This window comes from Sinohyriopsis cumingii, chromosome 15, assembly GCF_028554795.1.
Source record: "Sinohyriopsis cumingii isolate HCF-2022 chromosome 15, ASM2855479v2, whole genome shotgun sequence".
NCBI lineage: Eukaryota > Metazoa > Mollusca > Bivalvia > Unionida > Unionidae > Sinohyriopsis > Sinohyriopsis cumingii.
Genome location: NC_142975.1, coordinates 99,174,888 through 99,189,617, shown reverse-complemented (window position 1 = coordinate 99,189,617; position 14,730 = coordinate 99,174,888). Strand labels below are relative to the sequence as shown.

General features: G+C 35.0%; 1 protein-coding gene across 3 annotated transcripts in view; it reads left to right on the top strand.

Annotated features, from left to right (window-relative positions):
• LOC149782379 (uncharacterized) overlaps window positions 1–14,730 on the top strand; it is a 225,994-nt gene that overhangs the window by 94,918 nt on the left and 116,346 nt on the right. For all 3 annotated transcript variants that reach the window (XM_089933774.1, XM_089933773.1, XM_089933772.1), the window contains exons 4-5: window positions 3,394–3,494; window positions 11,588–11,762. In XM_089933774.1, the coding sequence (XP_089789900.1) occupies window positions 3,394–3,494; window positions 11,588–11,762 (276 nt within the window). The remainder of the gene's footprint in view (window positions 1–3,393; window positions 3,495–11,587; window positions 11,763–14,730) is intronic.

Genomic DNA, 14,730 nt, shown 5'->3' with positions numbered 1-14,730 from the left:
ACAGGTTACATTATCGACACAATAATTACAAAACAATACACAGGTTCAAAAGCAAACCTTTCCATGCCCAATAAGAATCATACGGTAAAAATTTCTTGAAAATGCAATGTTATATTTCTAATGTAATTCTCTTGCTAAGTCACAAACAAGAACAGAAAATATTTTGCGTTATACTACATAAGCCGAAGCTTTATAGAAAATATTTTTAAAAAAATGTGGTAGTACAATAGTTATAACTTATACACAATAAATTAATAATTAACTCACATGCCTCTACAGCTGAAGATGTGAAAGTCCTTAAAGTAGACCGCTCACTGACAAGACATTCCGTAAAATGTAGATTTAGTTTTACGGTGAGTCATTTATACACAGACGATGTTGTCATGCATCGTCTGAGTGCTGAAAGTATTCAGTTCTTCCTATTGAAAGCACTTTGCATGTGCGGCACATGATGAACTGAACTCACTGTTTCGAAATATTGTACAACATACATAAATCATCCTCAAGTATCGTTGAACACATAACACGAATCCTGCATACATGCATTAAATAACTAAAAGGATTTCTACAATTCCGTCAGATGGTTTCTCCAGGAAATTAGGTTAAATTCATGTACACCTGCAGGGGTCTGATACACGTGCTATCAAAATCATTTTATATCTAGGTACAGTTAAATCATTTACGCAAGGAATAATGAAAGCATGCTCACTAGATACTGCGTGTTCTTTAGTTTATACTGACGCCGCAGGAACCACATCGTATACTGTACTAGATATTTTAATCAATGCGTTGAATTTGTTTCACTTTGTACTTGTATGTACGTATACTTCATTTTCTCAATAAAAATTGTATAAAACACTAAGACAGGTAAATTTATGCTACGGATTACTACGTCTCTAGAGATCACAGGGGTGTACTTCTTACACTGTACATACAACAAGTTGAGTTATAAGTGATATTATAAATATTTTAATTTATTTACTATATTAAGGATTACAGTCAGTGGGCAGGTGTGGCCACAACAAGTATTCCTCGGACACTCGTACAGACTGTATTACGTGTTCCAAATGTACAAGGGAAATTCATCGTACATTCTATAAATCTCGGTCAGTAGAAAGCTGGAATCTTGCAGACTCCAGCTGCACTTATCAGAGAAAGAAGAAATTTCATTTCCCTTCTTCCTCAGAATTGTCTGGCTTCTCTGTTACTGAACATAAGGGATCTTCTGACTGGAATACCCCTCTCAGCACTTTGCTACATCCAATTAAGGAAATACAGTGATCATGTAGCAGCATGTCTCTGCCTTCCACGTTGGAGATGCACCGCTCATCCTAAAGCATTTTGATGCATCCCATTGTGGAGGAGATGCACTGCCTTTACCATCATGTGTCACTACTTACCTTGGAGGAGGAGATGCACTGCTTTTCTCATAGTGTGTCGCTGCCTCACCCATTGAGGAGGAGATGCACTGCCACCACCCTATCAGAAGTAGTGTGTCACACCCTTCCACTGAGAGGAATCAGCAACAGACCTTCCTTGGTGATGCATCAGTTGACGATCCTGTATCAGCACATCATAGGCTATATATGGCAGTTCAGCCCCGAGTGGCTAAGTCTAAATCACTCACCCTCACATATCACTACTATCTCACCTTAGACTGTGTGGGTTCAAGTCTTGGGCTCAGCCATTGTGGTTGCATGATGAAGCTTGATAGTAGCTTCCAGTGAGTTGGTTGTTCTTCCCATGGTCTTCCCGGGTTCTTCCTTCACAATGTATAAAGTCTACCACATACAGCCTTTCATCTGCGAAAAATTACATTAAACCGCAAAACAACAACAAATATATATGTCAGCCAGTCTATACAGTAGGGGAAGAACCACTGACTCACAGGACTGGTGAGCTTTCAGACATAGTTATTGTTCAGTTTCGTCAGATAAGACTAGAATTCGCATGGACAGAAGTGTGAGTTGTGAATGATATTGCAAAGCAAGTGTTTTTTGACAATTGGGCATGCCACATGGTCCATAACAAGGTGATATGTAAAATTTAGATTTTTGCATGCATTGGCCCGAGGATTATATGGCACAAAATGTTTTTAATTACACTGTACTATCAAGAGCGGGAAGATATCATACAATAACTACCCAATAGGATTGAGGTTAATGCTTGTGTAGCTGATGACTTGATAATATGCATCTGTGACACATTCGTATGAGCAGAGATGTCCAGAGTAGGCTATAAGATATCGTAGCCCAACATCATCCTTATCTCAAGGAAAGATACCCTTTTACATTGGTACAGCTTCAAACTGATGGAGTGCCCAGTTCATCCCCACATTATTTTCTGGTATGGTGCTGATATTTTTAGCTCAGATGGTGATATGTTAGAAGAGCTAATGGGATGGCTAGAGGTCCATTACCCTACACATCTCAGCCTCTTAGTTATTGCTTCTCCTTCTTAACTATTTGGAAAATTGCTACATTACCATATATACAGCTGTGGGTCTAGTTGCTCAAAATGAAAATGCTGCTGCTAAGACATCCAATATGGCCACCATGGCATATTATTATTATTTCTCCTAATAACAGAATGTGATATTGACATGATGATTTATGAAAGACGTATTATGATGTCTGGTTGGTCATAAATGAAAAAAGTTACACTCGTAACCACTTAAATTCAAAAGGAATGTCCATATGTGAAAAATTTACACAATATTCCAGGATGTTAAAATGCAAATACTTATGAATGTTGAAGTCAGCCATGCTCTCAATCATAATAGAAGCCTGCATCAGATGTTACAAATGTGAGTGAATAATTGAATATAATGAATAATTACCAAATAATAAGAAGATAAGAATAAAATATACATGTATTGCAACATTAAAATACAGAGGCACAACTCGGTCCCTGGATGATCTTGTCTTTGGTTGTACAGTAATAATTTGAAAATATCACTGCTTGAAAAGGAATACATATTGTTGCAAAGAAATAAAAATGAGCAGTACAAATATATGTTTAGATGCAAGTGAAATATTTTTTAATGACTTTTTTATGATAATTAATTTACGGTATCTGCTGTACATTATTCTCCTTTTTTCCCAGAATATGTTCAGGAATTACAACTACAGTATACATTACACCCCTTGATTCATAATGATGTCCCTATTTTTTTTTTCAGGCAGCTGGCTCCAAAAGAAAAACAGTGCAAAGCACTACACTGATGACCTCCTGCAATACAAATAGATGATGCAATAAAATAAAATAATACCATAATACGGATGTCATTTCGTTAGTGTAATCACAAATGATTGATAGTCTTTTTTTTTTGCAGAATATTGAATATTTTATGAACATACAATTTATGCATATTTATGTTTATTCTCTTTTCAGACAACACAAAGAATGTTAATATAACCAAGCTTAATCCCAAAGGAATAGAAATAACCTTTATTGCTTTTCCAGATCCAGTTTATGAAGCAACAGTAAAACAGGTAACTAAAATTTGTTTCAGTGCTTCATTAGTTTATTCTGTTGGGGCTGCTCTTATGTGGATTAAAATTAGGTCTCAATATACACTGTATCTCTTGTAAGTACTAGAAGTTAGAGGCGGTTGTAACTTTTTCCTAGCTGGCCAAATTCATTCTAACGTTTCACAAATGGCAACTATTATGGAAGAGTACTTTTATGGATGGGAATAAAAGCTTGTGATTGAGGGTCAGGTGTAGAATGGAGTGTTTGGAAGTTACTTATCAGGTGTAGAATGGAGTGTTGAGAAGTTACTTACCTTGTCTGTTTCATGCACAGTAAGAAGTGTCCCAAGCCAATGAAGGAAATAAACAGAGTGTGACCAAACATCCACCACAGACTGTCTCATTTACAGACAAAGAACAATGTATTCATAATGGGATTGCTCCATTCTACATGGATTAAATGTCAGAGGATTGGAAAAGAATGTCAAAAAAATGTGCAGTATCAGGTGGCATATTGTACATACAATACATGCTTTATAATCTAAGAAACTTTTCCACCGTTGTCAAACATGTTGGAGGAGATAATACAGCACAAAGAGATGATCAATTGGAATTGACTGAATAATAGACAAAATCATAAATGGGAAATAGTTCTTTGTGAACTGGCACGGCATGAAGATCACGATTTATGGGATATGAATGAATCCATCAGAACATTAGCTCACCAACCAAATGTAAATTAGGCTACAACTACCAGGATTTACTTACTAAAGATGGCTATATAAACAAGGAACTTTTTGGGAATTTTTTTTAATAAGCTTTCAATGAGGAGTAGAAGGATTTAATGTCAAAAACATAAATAAAGTCACCAGAATTGTGAACAATTTCAGAAGTCACTTTCAGAAGTAAAAGCAAAAACTCAAAACAAAGTCAAAACATTGTGAACAAAAGTAAACAGTTCCAATATTATGGACATTTAAGGACAAATAAAAAATGTAATCTGTGTGGTGAGATAAACCATAATGTTCTTGATTGTAGGCATAGGGTAAGGAATTTAGATCCTGGGTATGTTCTAAGATAGACCAAAGCTCGTCATAAGTATGGTCAATAAGACACTGGTAATGATGCTGTTGTTCCTGGTGCAAATAATTTTACATAAGACTATTGTCAGCTCACAAAGTTTGATCCCACTTGCATATACAAATTCAACATCTTAACTTCTTTGAATCTCTGTATTGATGTAATTAATCTTGCATCAAAGATAGCAAAACAACCAACATTTGCCTGCTCCAGTGGCCTGTGTGGTTAGAGTGTCTGCCTTGGATGCAAGTTACAGGTTCGAACCATGGCAGAGTCATACGAAAGACTTATAAAATGGTACAAACAGCTGCCTCACTTGGTACTCAGCATTAAGAGGTTAGTGTTGGGACTGGTTGGCCAGAATAATGTGACTGGGTGGGACATGATGCTACATATATGTGGCATGGTGACATCACTACAAAACTGCCACATTGCAAATATTATAGTGATATCACTAAAACTGTTAAACCCACATTATAAATCCAAATCAAACACACACACACACACACGCACACACACAACCAGCATTTGTACAAGGAATATGCAGACTGTAAATAATACATTAAACAGGACTAAGCAACAAACTATGTATGAAACTGGATCCAAAAAACTGACATTATAAATATGTAAATGTATGTAGAAATATATTTTGCATCGGTGTCAACTTGTACGGTTTACACGTAATTTGCACGTTTTTTCTTTTTCATTGGTGTACGGACGTACAATCGTTTTGTATTGCGTTTTCATACAAAATTTGTAATTTTATTTTTAAAAATTCTTTTTTGTTTTGTGTGCATCCGGGACTCTGGGCAAAACAATTCCTTTAGAAGGAGAATTCAGTGAAACTAGTGTAGCCCGAAACAACCAATCAAATCATACTCAAAACCGTGGTTTTTCTTCAATAATAAAACGAGTTTTATCCATGGTTAAAATCCTGTGTCTGAAGATCTTGTCGTTTATCGCTATGAAATTTGACGCTCACTCGGATTTCTAATAGTGACTAACTACCTGCTTAGTAAGTTTGTTTTCTTAGTTTATACATTATTATTTTATTATGTATACTTATTACAATCAAATGCATAAAGTTTGCATCACTTTTCATAATTTACATAGTGTGGCAGTCGTGTTGGTGTAACCGTAATTCGTCCGACTTTTCTGTGTTGAGATAAAGTCTCATGGCTCGAAAATATATAACACTGCAAATTCATATCAAGTTTGTGACCAAATTCAGCACACCATATAGCAAATGCATACATTTTCAAACACCGGATACGCAATTTTAATAGAAACGATCAATATCTGACAAGGTATAAACTTCTGTACTGCTGCTGTGTCAACTTTTATATTTCTAGATTTCAATTGTTTGAGAGTTCCTGGCATAATATCTTGGGGTGTATGAGAAAAAAATATAAATTCGTAACATTTGTAATCGGGAGATCTTCCTATATCACATGTCAGATATAAATATTTTAATTATTTTTTATTTATTTCTCTCATATAGTTGAAATATTCCATCCATCAAATGGCTAGCCTAACTCAAAGAAACGCTTGCTTGAAGACACTGAATGAGGTCGTGGCAAGGTTCAGGCTGATTGGATTATAGTCTTTTATGGCATTGTAGATGTATTCAAGTTAGGATCTTAACATGCGTTTTGTAAAATATGCAGTAAAGACATTAAAGTGGTGGTGTTGATAATATATGACCTGGAGGAACCTTTCAGGACAAAACTGCATAAAAAAATTGTGAAATGAAGAAGGGAGCATCCACCAAAAGCTTCTTTGCTTAATCAAAGCAGGAAGATGATAGTGTTATAAGTAAAAAAAAAATGAAATAAAGTTTTACAAATGTAAATATTTATATAAATATGTGCAAAAATATACCTTGCTGTTTTAAAACTGTTGATCTTATATAATGTATGAATACATTTTTTTCGTGTAAGGTTTTTTGGTCTTTGTAAGGTTTTGTTTTGGTTTTGCGTACATATTTTCATTTCAAGGGGTAGACACATATGATGTAGAAAAAAGAACAGCTGAAGTAAATGTCCATATAATGTTTATGTCTCCTTGATTGTCCAAAATATTAATTGCAATCTTTATAATACAGTTATGAATATGGGATTTTCAGGAAGGGTGTTAATAAGGTCATATAAATATTCAGGGTATCAGAGGGAAAATAAAGTTGAACTTATGTTAACTTCACCAGATAACAGTGTATATTTGCTTGATGTATTAGAAACAAAACTGACTGGAAGTCAGACTGATATTTTTCTCAGTATTGATGGATATGAACATACTACTCGCAGAGACAGGAAAGCAGGCGGTGGTGGACAGTACAGCTCACGTGTAGTTTCGGAACCCCTCACATCGTGGTTGAGGAGCTAATCCCTCCACTTGTGCGCCACAATAACATTCCATAGCAATAAAATATGTAAACATCACCATTGTGCCTTGGCCAGCACACTGATGGCACATCCTCCATGGAACGGCTGATTGGCATTACTGATTTACATTTGAACAGCCAGTCAATGAAGACCACCCATGGAAAGCCTGATACATCAGGAGTGATTGACAATCAGATAACATTTCACCTATCAGTGATGTTTATATCGATCATATATATGGACAATAAAACTTAATCTGAAAAGTCTCGTGTATTTCGTGCACTTAGAAAACGTATGTGCTGACTTGACAAGAGGCACACCTTGTCGAACTTCTCTTGAACCATGCAAATCTATATTCCTGTTTAAGCATGAAAACTAACCACATGTTTAGTCCTTAAGCAATAATGGTCCAGTTACAAGATTTAATAGACACGAACATAACTATTAACTTTTTCAATTCTAAATGCATGTGTAATGCAAGGGACTGGCCATCTGATTGTATGGGGCGAAGTTATGATTTTGGATTGTGGTCTTCTATATTATTTTATTCATCACAAGATAATATTGATTCAGTTAAAGCAAAGAATGGCATAATGTCCTTGTTTCTACCACAAATTAGAATAAGACAATAATTTTCACATTTACTCCACCCCCTTAGTAATTCAAATGGTCTCTTCCTGCTAAGGACTTGGCTTCATTGGATGTTCAGCAGAAATCAAGGTATAGTCACCACTGCAAATACTGTTATAATATGTTATCAACAGAAGATGTCAATTTCAGTTTGGGAAACTTGCGTTTTTTGTTGCAAAAATGACTTGGCGCATCACACTTAATACATGTAGCTCAAATTATGGTCCAGTCCTTAACAACAGAAGTTTTACTGATTGACCTTTGAAGAGCCAATGAATGATCATTACCCATCGACTATTCGTAAATTGAACATGAACATTTCATGACCAGTTTGTGAACATTAAATGGATGAATATCCCATCCAAAGCAGCAGAATATCAGGTTGCCCTCTTTATGTTTTTGTAAAAGTGGTGACCCATGTTTTCTTATAGTCTATAGACTCGGACAAATTAGAAATTGCAGTGGAGTGCATGCCCCGCAGGCAATTATGTGACATTGTGTATCAGCATTTCTGACGAGTAAGGTAAGCTGGTTTGGGTTATCCTGAAAATATTCTAGAATATTGCGCCAACAAAGATAATTAGAGATCAAACCTTTTCCAGGTTAACTAATTAAATCCTGGAGACTAATGTCAGTTTTGCCTGAAATTGGAGTAGGAAACACATTTGGGGGTTACATCTGAATACATCCAAATATGTCTGCTTCTAAGAGATTTTCATTTAGGATGTTGCCTAGTTGTGCTAGAAATATTGTTTTTCATCGGTTATTTCACTTTCGCATGTGCAGGAGAGTAAAATTGGAGATCTTTATTTTTTATTTTGTCTTGTTTGCTTATTGGACCTATCATTATTTTGTCCTGGCCACATTTTACTTAAAATCTCTCTTTTATTATACTTTTTGCAAAGGTTTCTCTGTTTGTGTGCAGATCAATGGCCTGCCCTAGATCTTAGGCCAAAAAGTTTAAAATCCTGACACTAAATCCAATTTCAGCAACAGCCTCAGGCAAACCTTTGATGTGAAAAGAATCAGATCTCAAACAAATATCTTTTTCCTACTGTATTTTGTAATGCAAGTAGAAAGTTCAGATTATTTGTTGTTATTGTAGAGCTACATCTGTCTAGTTTTCTGCAATACCGTCTACTTTAACGCACCTCTCCCTTGATAACTCGTGCACAATGGGTCCACAAACACAGCCCGCACTATAAGCAAGGGCGCGAGTTACCGAGGGACCTCCAAAAAATGCAAAGAATTCACTTTGACATTGACAGAACCGGCGGGGAGGGCGTTATTAGGGAATTGGGCTGTTTAATGACTGAATACTCATTTTTTAACATTACGCTTTTTCAATTATATTGTTCATTGTTCTGTTTATATAACATTTATCTTGAAAATGTCCAACATGTGAAAGATCATTCCAACTGGTTTCAACAACCATCATGTGTACGCAAAACATATGTGTAATACGTGACAGCTTTTTGTTTTCGTGATGAGTCTGGTTCCCGTAGTGGTGTTTAATAGTATGATGTCAAACTGGGAGTCAACTTAGCAGGGAACAAGACTAACTGTTGATACACCACCAAACAAGAATCCGTTTTGTTTTCAAAAACAACCGATATTTATTTCGTGAGACAATCATCTTCGTTGAAACTCAATTTTCGTTTTGTTCAGTGAACACAATATTGATGTCATGATATCATTGGAAGTAATAATGAAACTTTTTATCATCCCTGAGGATATATCTAAGTGCCAGTTCAAGAATTCTCTGAAACTCGCTTGCCAACAATGGTCCGTATCTGTGAAATCAATCTTTTTATTTTACAAAGTATTCATTTCACTTGGCTGTCTTGCTGTCTTTTATCACAGTTATGAACGAGTCAGTTTAAGGTAGTTTACGTTACATGCACAATAACATTTTTAACAGTGTTTGATTGATCAAGTGACGTGAGTTTACCCCACATACGACCAAGGCCGCTAGTTTCTAAGTTTGTAGGATTTTCATGCCTTTTAACTTTTCTTTTATTCTTCCTCCTTCATTTGATCCAAAAGACATAATTAATGTGATAATACAAAGGAGGCCAGCTTTAAATTCAATGCAACAATACAAATTTTATGCAAACTAGCTTTCCAAAAGCTATCTAAAATTTTGTTTTACAAATGAACATTGGCTTAAACTACAATCAGTGTTTACAGTTAAGGACAGTATATAGATATGCAATACATTTGGAATATTCTATACTTTTGGACTTAGGATGGGACATATATGATCATTTGAGATTTAATACAATACTGTATTTCTCTTAAAATTTCACTTTGCTTTCTTGGGAAATAAATTAATTCTTAAATTTTACTTACATCGCTGGTTTCATTTCCTTTATGTTACATATTTTGATGTATAGAGTCATATCCCTCTTTTATTCTTTAGTCCTTATCCAAGCAGAACTTAGGTATTTTTTATATGTATTCAAATGTTGCCATCCAAACATTGAACCAGAATGCTGCTTATAACAGCTGTTGATTGGTTGGACTAGAAGATGAGTAATCTTTATTTTTACTTTAATTGACTGCTTTACAGTTCATCGGCCACCATCCTTGCAGGCAAATTCAGCTAAACAAAAGTCACAATTTATTGATATTAAATGTAACACGCACACACGTACGTATATAATGGTCATCTGTAAATTATCTCTGATCCACATATTTTATATAGACCACCTATTAATACTGACACTAATAATGATAATTATATTAACAGGGATGCCCAACCTGCACAAGGCTCTTTTAATATAGAGTACTCTAAGGTGAAATAGAACAATTACTGTATTGTGGAGAAAGTATTAGATGAATGGTATTTAAGACAATGTTTCAAATGGAACCAGTCAGGAACAAATGTCTTTACAAGCCTCTACAAAGTTTTGTACTTTAAAACAAATTATAACAATTTCTAGCGAGACAATGTTACGTCTAGAATGATTATTAAGTACCTAATTCCCATGTGTTTCCTAGATCAAAATCTTGAGTCGTATGGGTCTCTTGTAGTTCAAGCAAAATAATAATTTGTAATGTATGGTTGATCTGTATACACGTTCCATAAGGCATATATATACTTTGTGACTTTGTCCATTTATCCATTTGTCCATCAGAAATTGCTTCCATTTGTCCTTCTGTTCCATAATTTATTTCACACAATATCCTGAATTTTCTTCTATCTGCTCCACTGGACTTTGTGAATATATATAGCTTGCTTTTAGGATAAAGAAAATGGCTTTATCAATTTCAAGGTCAAACATGAAGGTCATTAGTTCTACAGACCATATCTGAACCAAACTTTATGGAGTGCTGTCAGGTAGAAAAGTAAACATCCTATTGATTATACTGTCAAAATGTCAAAGGACAAGATGACTGACTAAATCTAATTAATTTCATTGCCCCTTGTCTGTCTGAGACATTAGCCTCCCCTACTGTAGATTTTAAAATTCATCTCATTCAAATTGATTGTTACGCTTCATGTGATGTTAGTTGGCGCTTGTGCACAAATGTTCTCACATGTAACTGTGAACACAGAAATATTGTCATCTTAGTGACATTTTAAGTGACTAGCTGACTCTGCCATCTAATTACTAAATAAACACATAGCTGGCTATCGGCTGTTGGTCTCACAAACCTCAAGCCGACTGTCATCAACCTAATGTAACCTCTTAGCCAGCAAGGAAGATAAAATCATGGCCGTGAAGATGGGATCAATCGGACCACATTTCCTCATACTACCTTTACATTGGTTGTAATCATTGAGACCCATTGATCAGTAGTATCCTTAATTTTGGAACCTGTACTCCAGCAAGTTCACTTTTTATTTTGTCATGAAATCTTAGATGCTCTAGGTTGGACTCTGTGCCAGATTATTTGACAAAATAATCTAGATTATATTACAGAGACTTAGGTGACTGATTTGAAACCACTGGGACCTCTTTTACTGGCCTTTCTTACACAAAATTGTATGCTAAAGTGCTCTTTTTCATTATACAGGATGGAATACATCTAGATGTAAATTGGATTGTTAACAAGTCAACCCAGGCAAATGGTGCAATACGGGTTTCACTTCAGAATTCAACTGCATTTATAAATCAAAACAAAAACTATACAGTACATGTGAAAATAACAAGTCCAGTTACTTTGGATGTCGAAACAAATATCACCTGGGGTAAGTACTTGAAATACATCGTGAAATTATTGCTGTTTTCTAATCATCAATAACTTAGTGCAGATTTAATTTTTGTATAAAATGAGAAGCATTGCATTCATTTGAAGAATTGTTTTAGTTGAGAATCATCCATATAGTATCTCACTCCTCTGGATTCAAAAATATAAAGCACGTTAGCATGTATTTCACTGAACCCTTCATGACCTAATAGGCATATGACTGGTCAGAACACATTTATATGAAAGGTCAGTTTATGGTTTTAGCTACTACTGCTGATTTTGTAGTTTGCATTTCAAGACTCCTGTAAAGAAAATCATACCCAGAATGCTTGTATAACTACGAATCTGACTATATAGCACATTAATTTTTTTAAACATTTAATGGCCAACCATGGTAGGGTTACAGACGAACGAAAGGGTGTCAGTTTCTTGTAGGAAACACTGCAACTATATCTGGTGTCAGTATGGCTCATGATGCTGAGGTCGAACACATTATTGGAGATGGTTCATTACTCCAGAATTGGGCATGTTATAGGAGCTTATGGTTGCAACTATTTCGATATGTTTAATGAATCCCCAAGTTGGGTATGTATATAGTTCATGACCCCAAAGATGGGCATTGATATTGAACTTCATGTCAATGGCCGGCTGAACAGCAATCATTTCCGTTAGCATGGTCAGTTTTGTCCTCTTCATTTTAAGTGATGTCACAAATCATGTGACACCAACACAGTCAGTGGCAAGCAAATTAACCAGTGCACTTCAGAGCTGTGACAACAACAAGATGATATATAAATGGCAGCATGAGCTGCCAATCAAAATTAAAATGGAAAACTCATCACTTTCTTTGCTTTCATATTTAAAACCCAACATTATTACATCTGCATATATTCATAATTGTAGGGATGGCTGACTGTTGGGCATATATGTATCACTGACTGTTCACGTTATATATGGTTGAAACAAGTGCATAAAATGAGCATATACATGGACACAATCTAATGTTCTCTTCATGCAAATAATGGCAAAACATGTTGGACTATTTGTGTAAGACCCTTGAATTATGTCCTTTTTGTAAATGTCACCTGTGACAGCAAGAATCATAAGCCACCCCGGCAAATGGCTATGTAAAAAATGTAAACAATGGAAATAGTGGAAAATGTATTGAGCTCAAAACACAAGAATGTTCATTAGATGAAAATGCAGATCTTTATACAAAGTAATCAGATTATATAAAGAATAATGCTACTCATTTTACAAAATTGTGTCAATCAATATGAATGTTGTCATAATGAAGAACAGAGGATATATATATATATATATATATATATATATATATATATATATATATATATATATATATATATATATGTATGTATGTATGTATATATATTGCATATCTCAATTTATAAACGTAATCATACATATTTATTGAGTGCAAAGACTGTTCCAGTTATATGTCTCTGTAATTTGCTTCCTACATTATTATTTCTAACCCCGGAGAAGGTGGACAATAACAACTTAAACAGCTCCTAGCCCCCAGTCAGTACTGCCGACAGTTTAGGTGTGTGAATAACTCACAGGGAAAGGTATAACAATTTAATAAAATAAACCAAATTTATCTGGTTATTACATCAACACATTTTTCAATCACTATTTTTTCAAATAAATACAAAAAATGACCTATTCACATTTGGCTATTAATATCTCATCATATGAATTAAAGGTGTTAGTGAGAGTGTTTCCCTTCAGTGTTGATTATGTTACTCATCTGTATGTCTCTTGATTCTCTCTTGGTACTTCCGGTACCCTTGACTAGCTGATCTCATGGCACTTATGGATCCATTTTTCTGACATTTCCTGTACTCTCTTCCATGTTTCCTTTTGGCACTGTGCCTGCACCATAACTGGTGATGACTTAATAGACATCCCATGCGCCCTCAACGTGTCTTCATTCTCTCTAATCCTCGGGTGTCACTTTTCAGACCCATCTGGAAAGCTTCCTCAAGAAGCCTTCACTCTCAGTCCAACTTAGAATTTCACTTGAATTCCTTCCCGCCTTTTAACGAGCACACAACTTCTGCTACTCGGGTGTAAAATCTAATGCCTCTTAACTTCTCTATGATCCATATTTGGTGACGTTCGCACATATACTGACGGGTAAACGGATTTAATCTGAACAAATTGCTTATTGAGACTCCTCCCTAGATTTGAATCTCTCAGTTTCGAATGGATGTGGTGTGTTCTCTTAAAACTGCCATGGGGTAATTTAGCCCTTACAAGTTATTTTTGGATTTCCAGTCCCGAAAATTAACAAGAGTGCTTCAAAGCCAGTCATGACATGACTAACTAAGTGCAAAACAAACAGAGAAGTCTCTACGTGGTAGTATAAATTCATTTGAATATTACAGTGGACGGGTCATTGCGTAATGATTAAACAACAGACAAGCAGCGTCTATAGTGGTAATCTTACAAAATACTTATTAAGATTATTCCAGGTGCTCTTACTACTAGTGATGAGAATTGGTCAGAACTTCAGATTTGATAATCAGTTCTACTTAATTAACTGATAATCGAATCTAATCGGTTATTAGACCAAATTGTAATTTTTGTTTGTTATAGAGTTATATCTTTGATCAATAGTTCAAAAGGTTAATAATTGTACAGGAGTAATCCCTTTTTATGGCATGTATACTCTAGCCTGATAATAATATTACATTTTTGTATATTGTGCATTGTTTTTGTCTACATCTTTTCTTAAATGAAAGCAACGTTTAATGGCTGATCAGTGTTTTGTAACTGAAATACTGTTGCAATCCTCCATAATCATCTCATTCATATGTAACGTGTCTGTCATTTAAAGTATAGAAGGACATGGTTTTCGTAATTGTCATTATTTACAAATACTACAAAGGATTTTACATTTGAACTGAATCAAATCATCACATTTGTGATTAAATTTATGAACT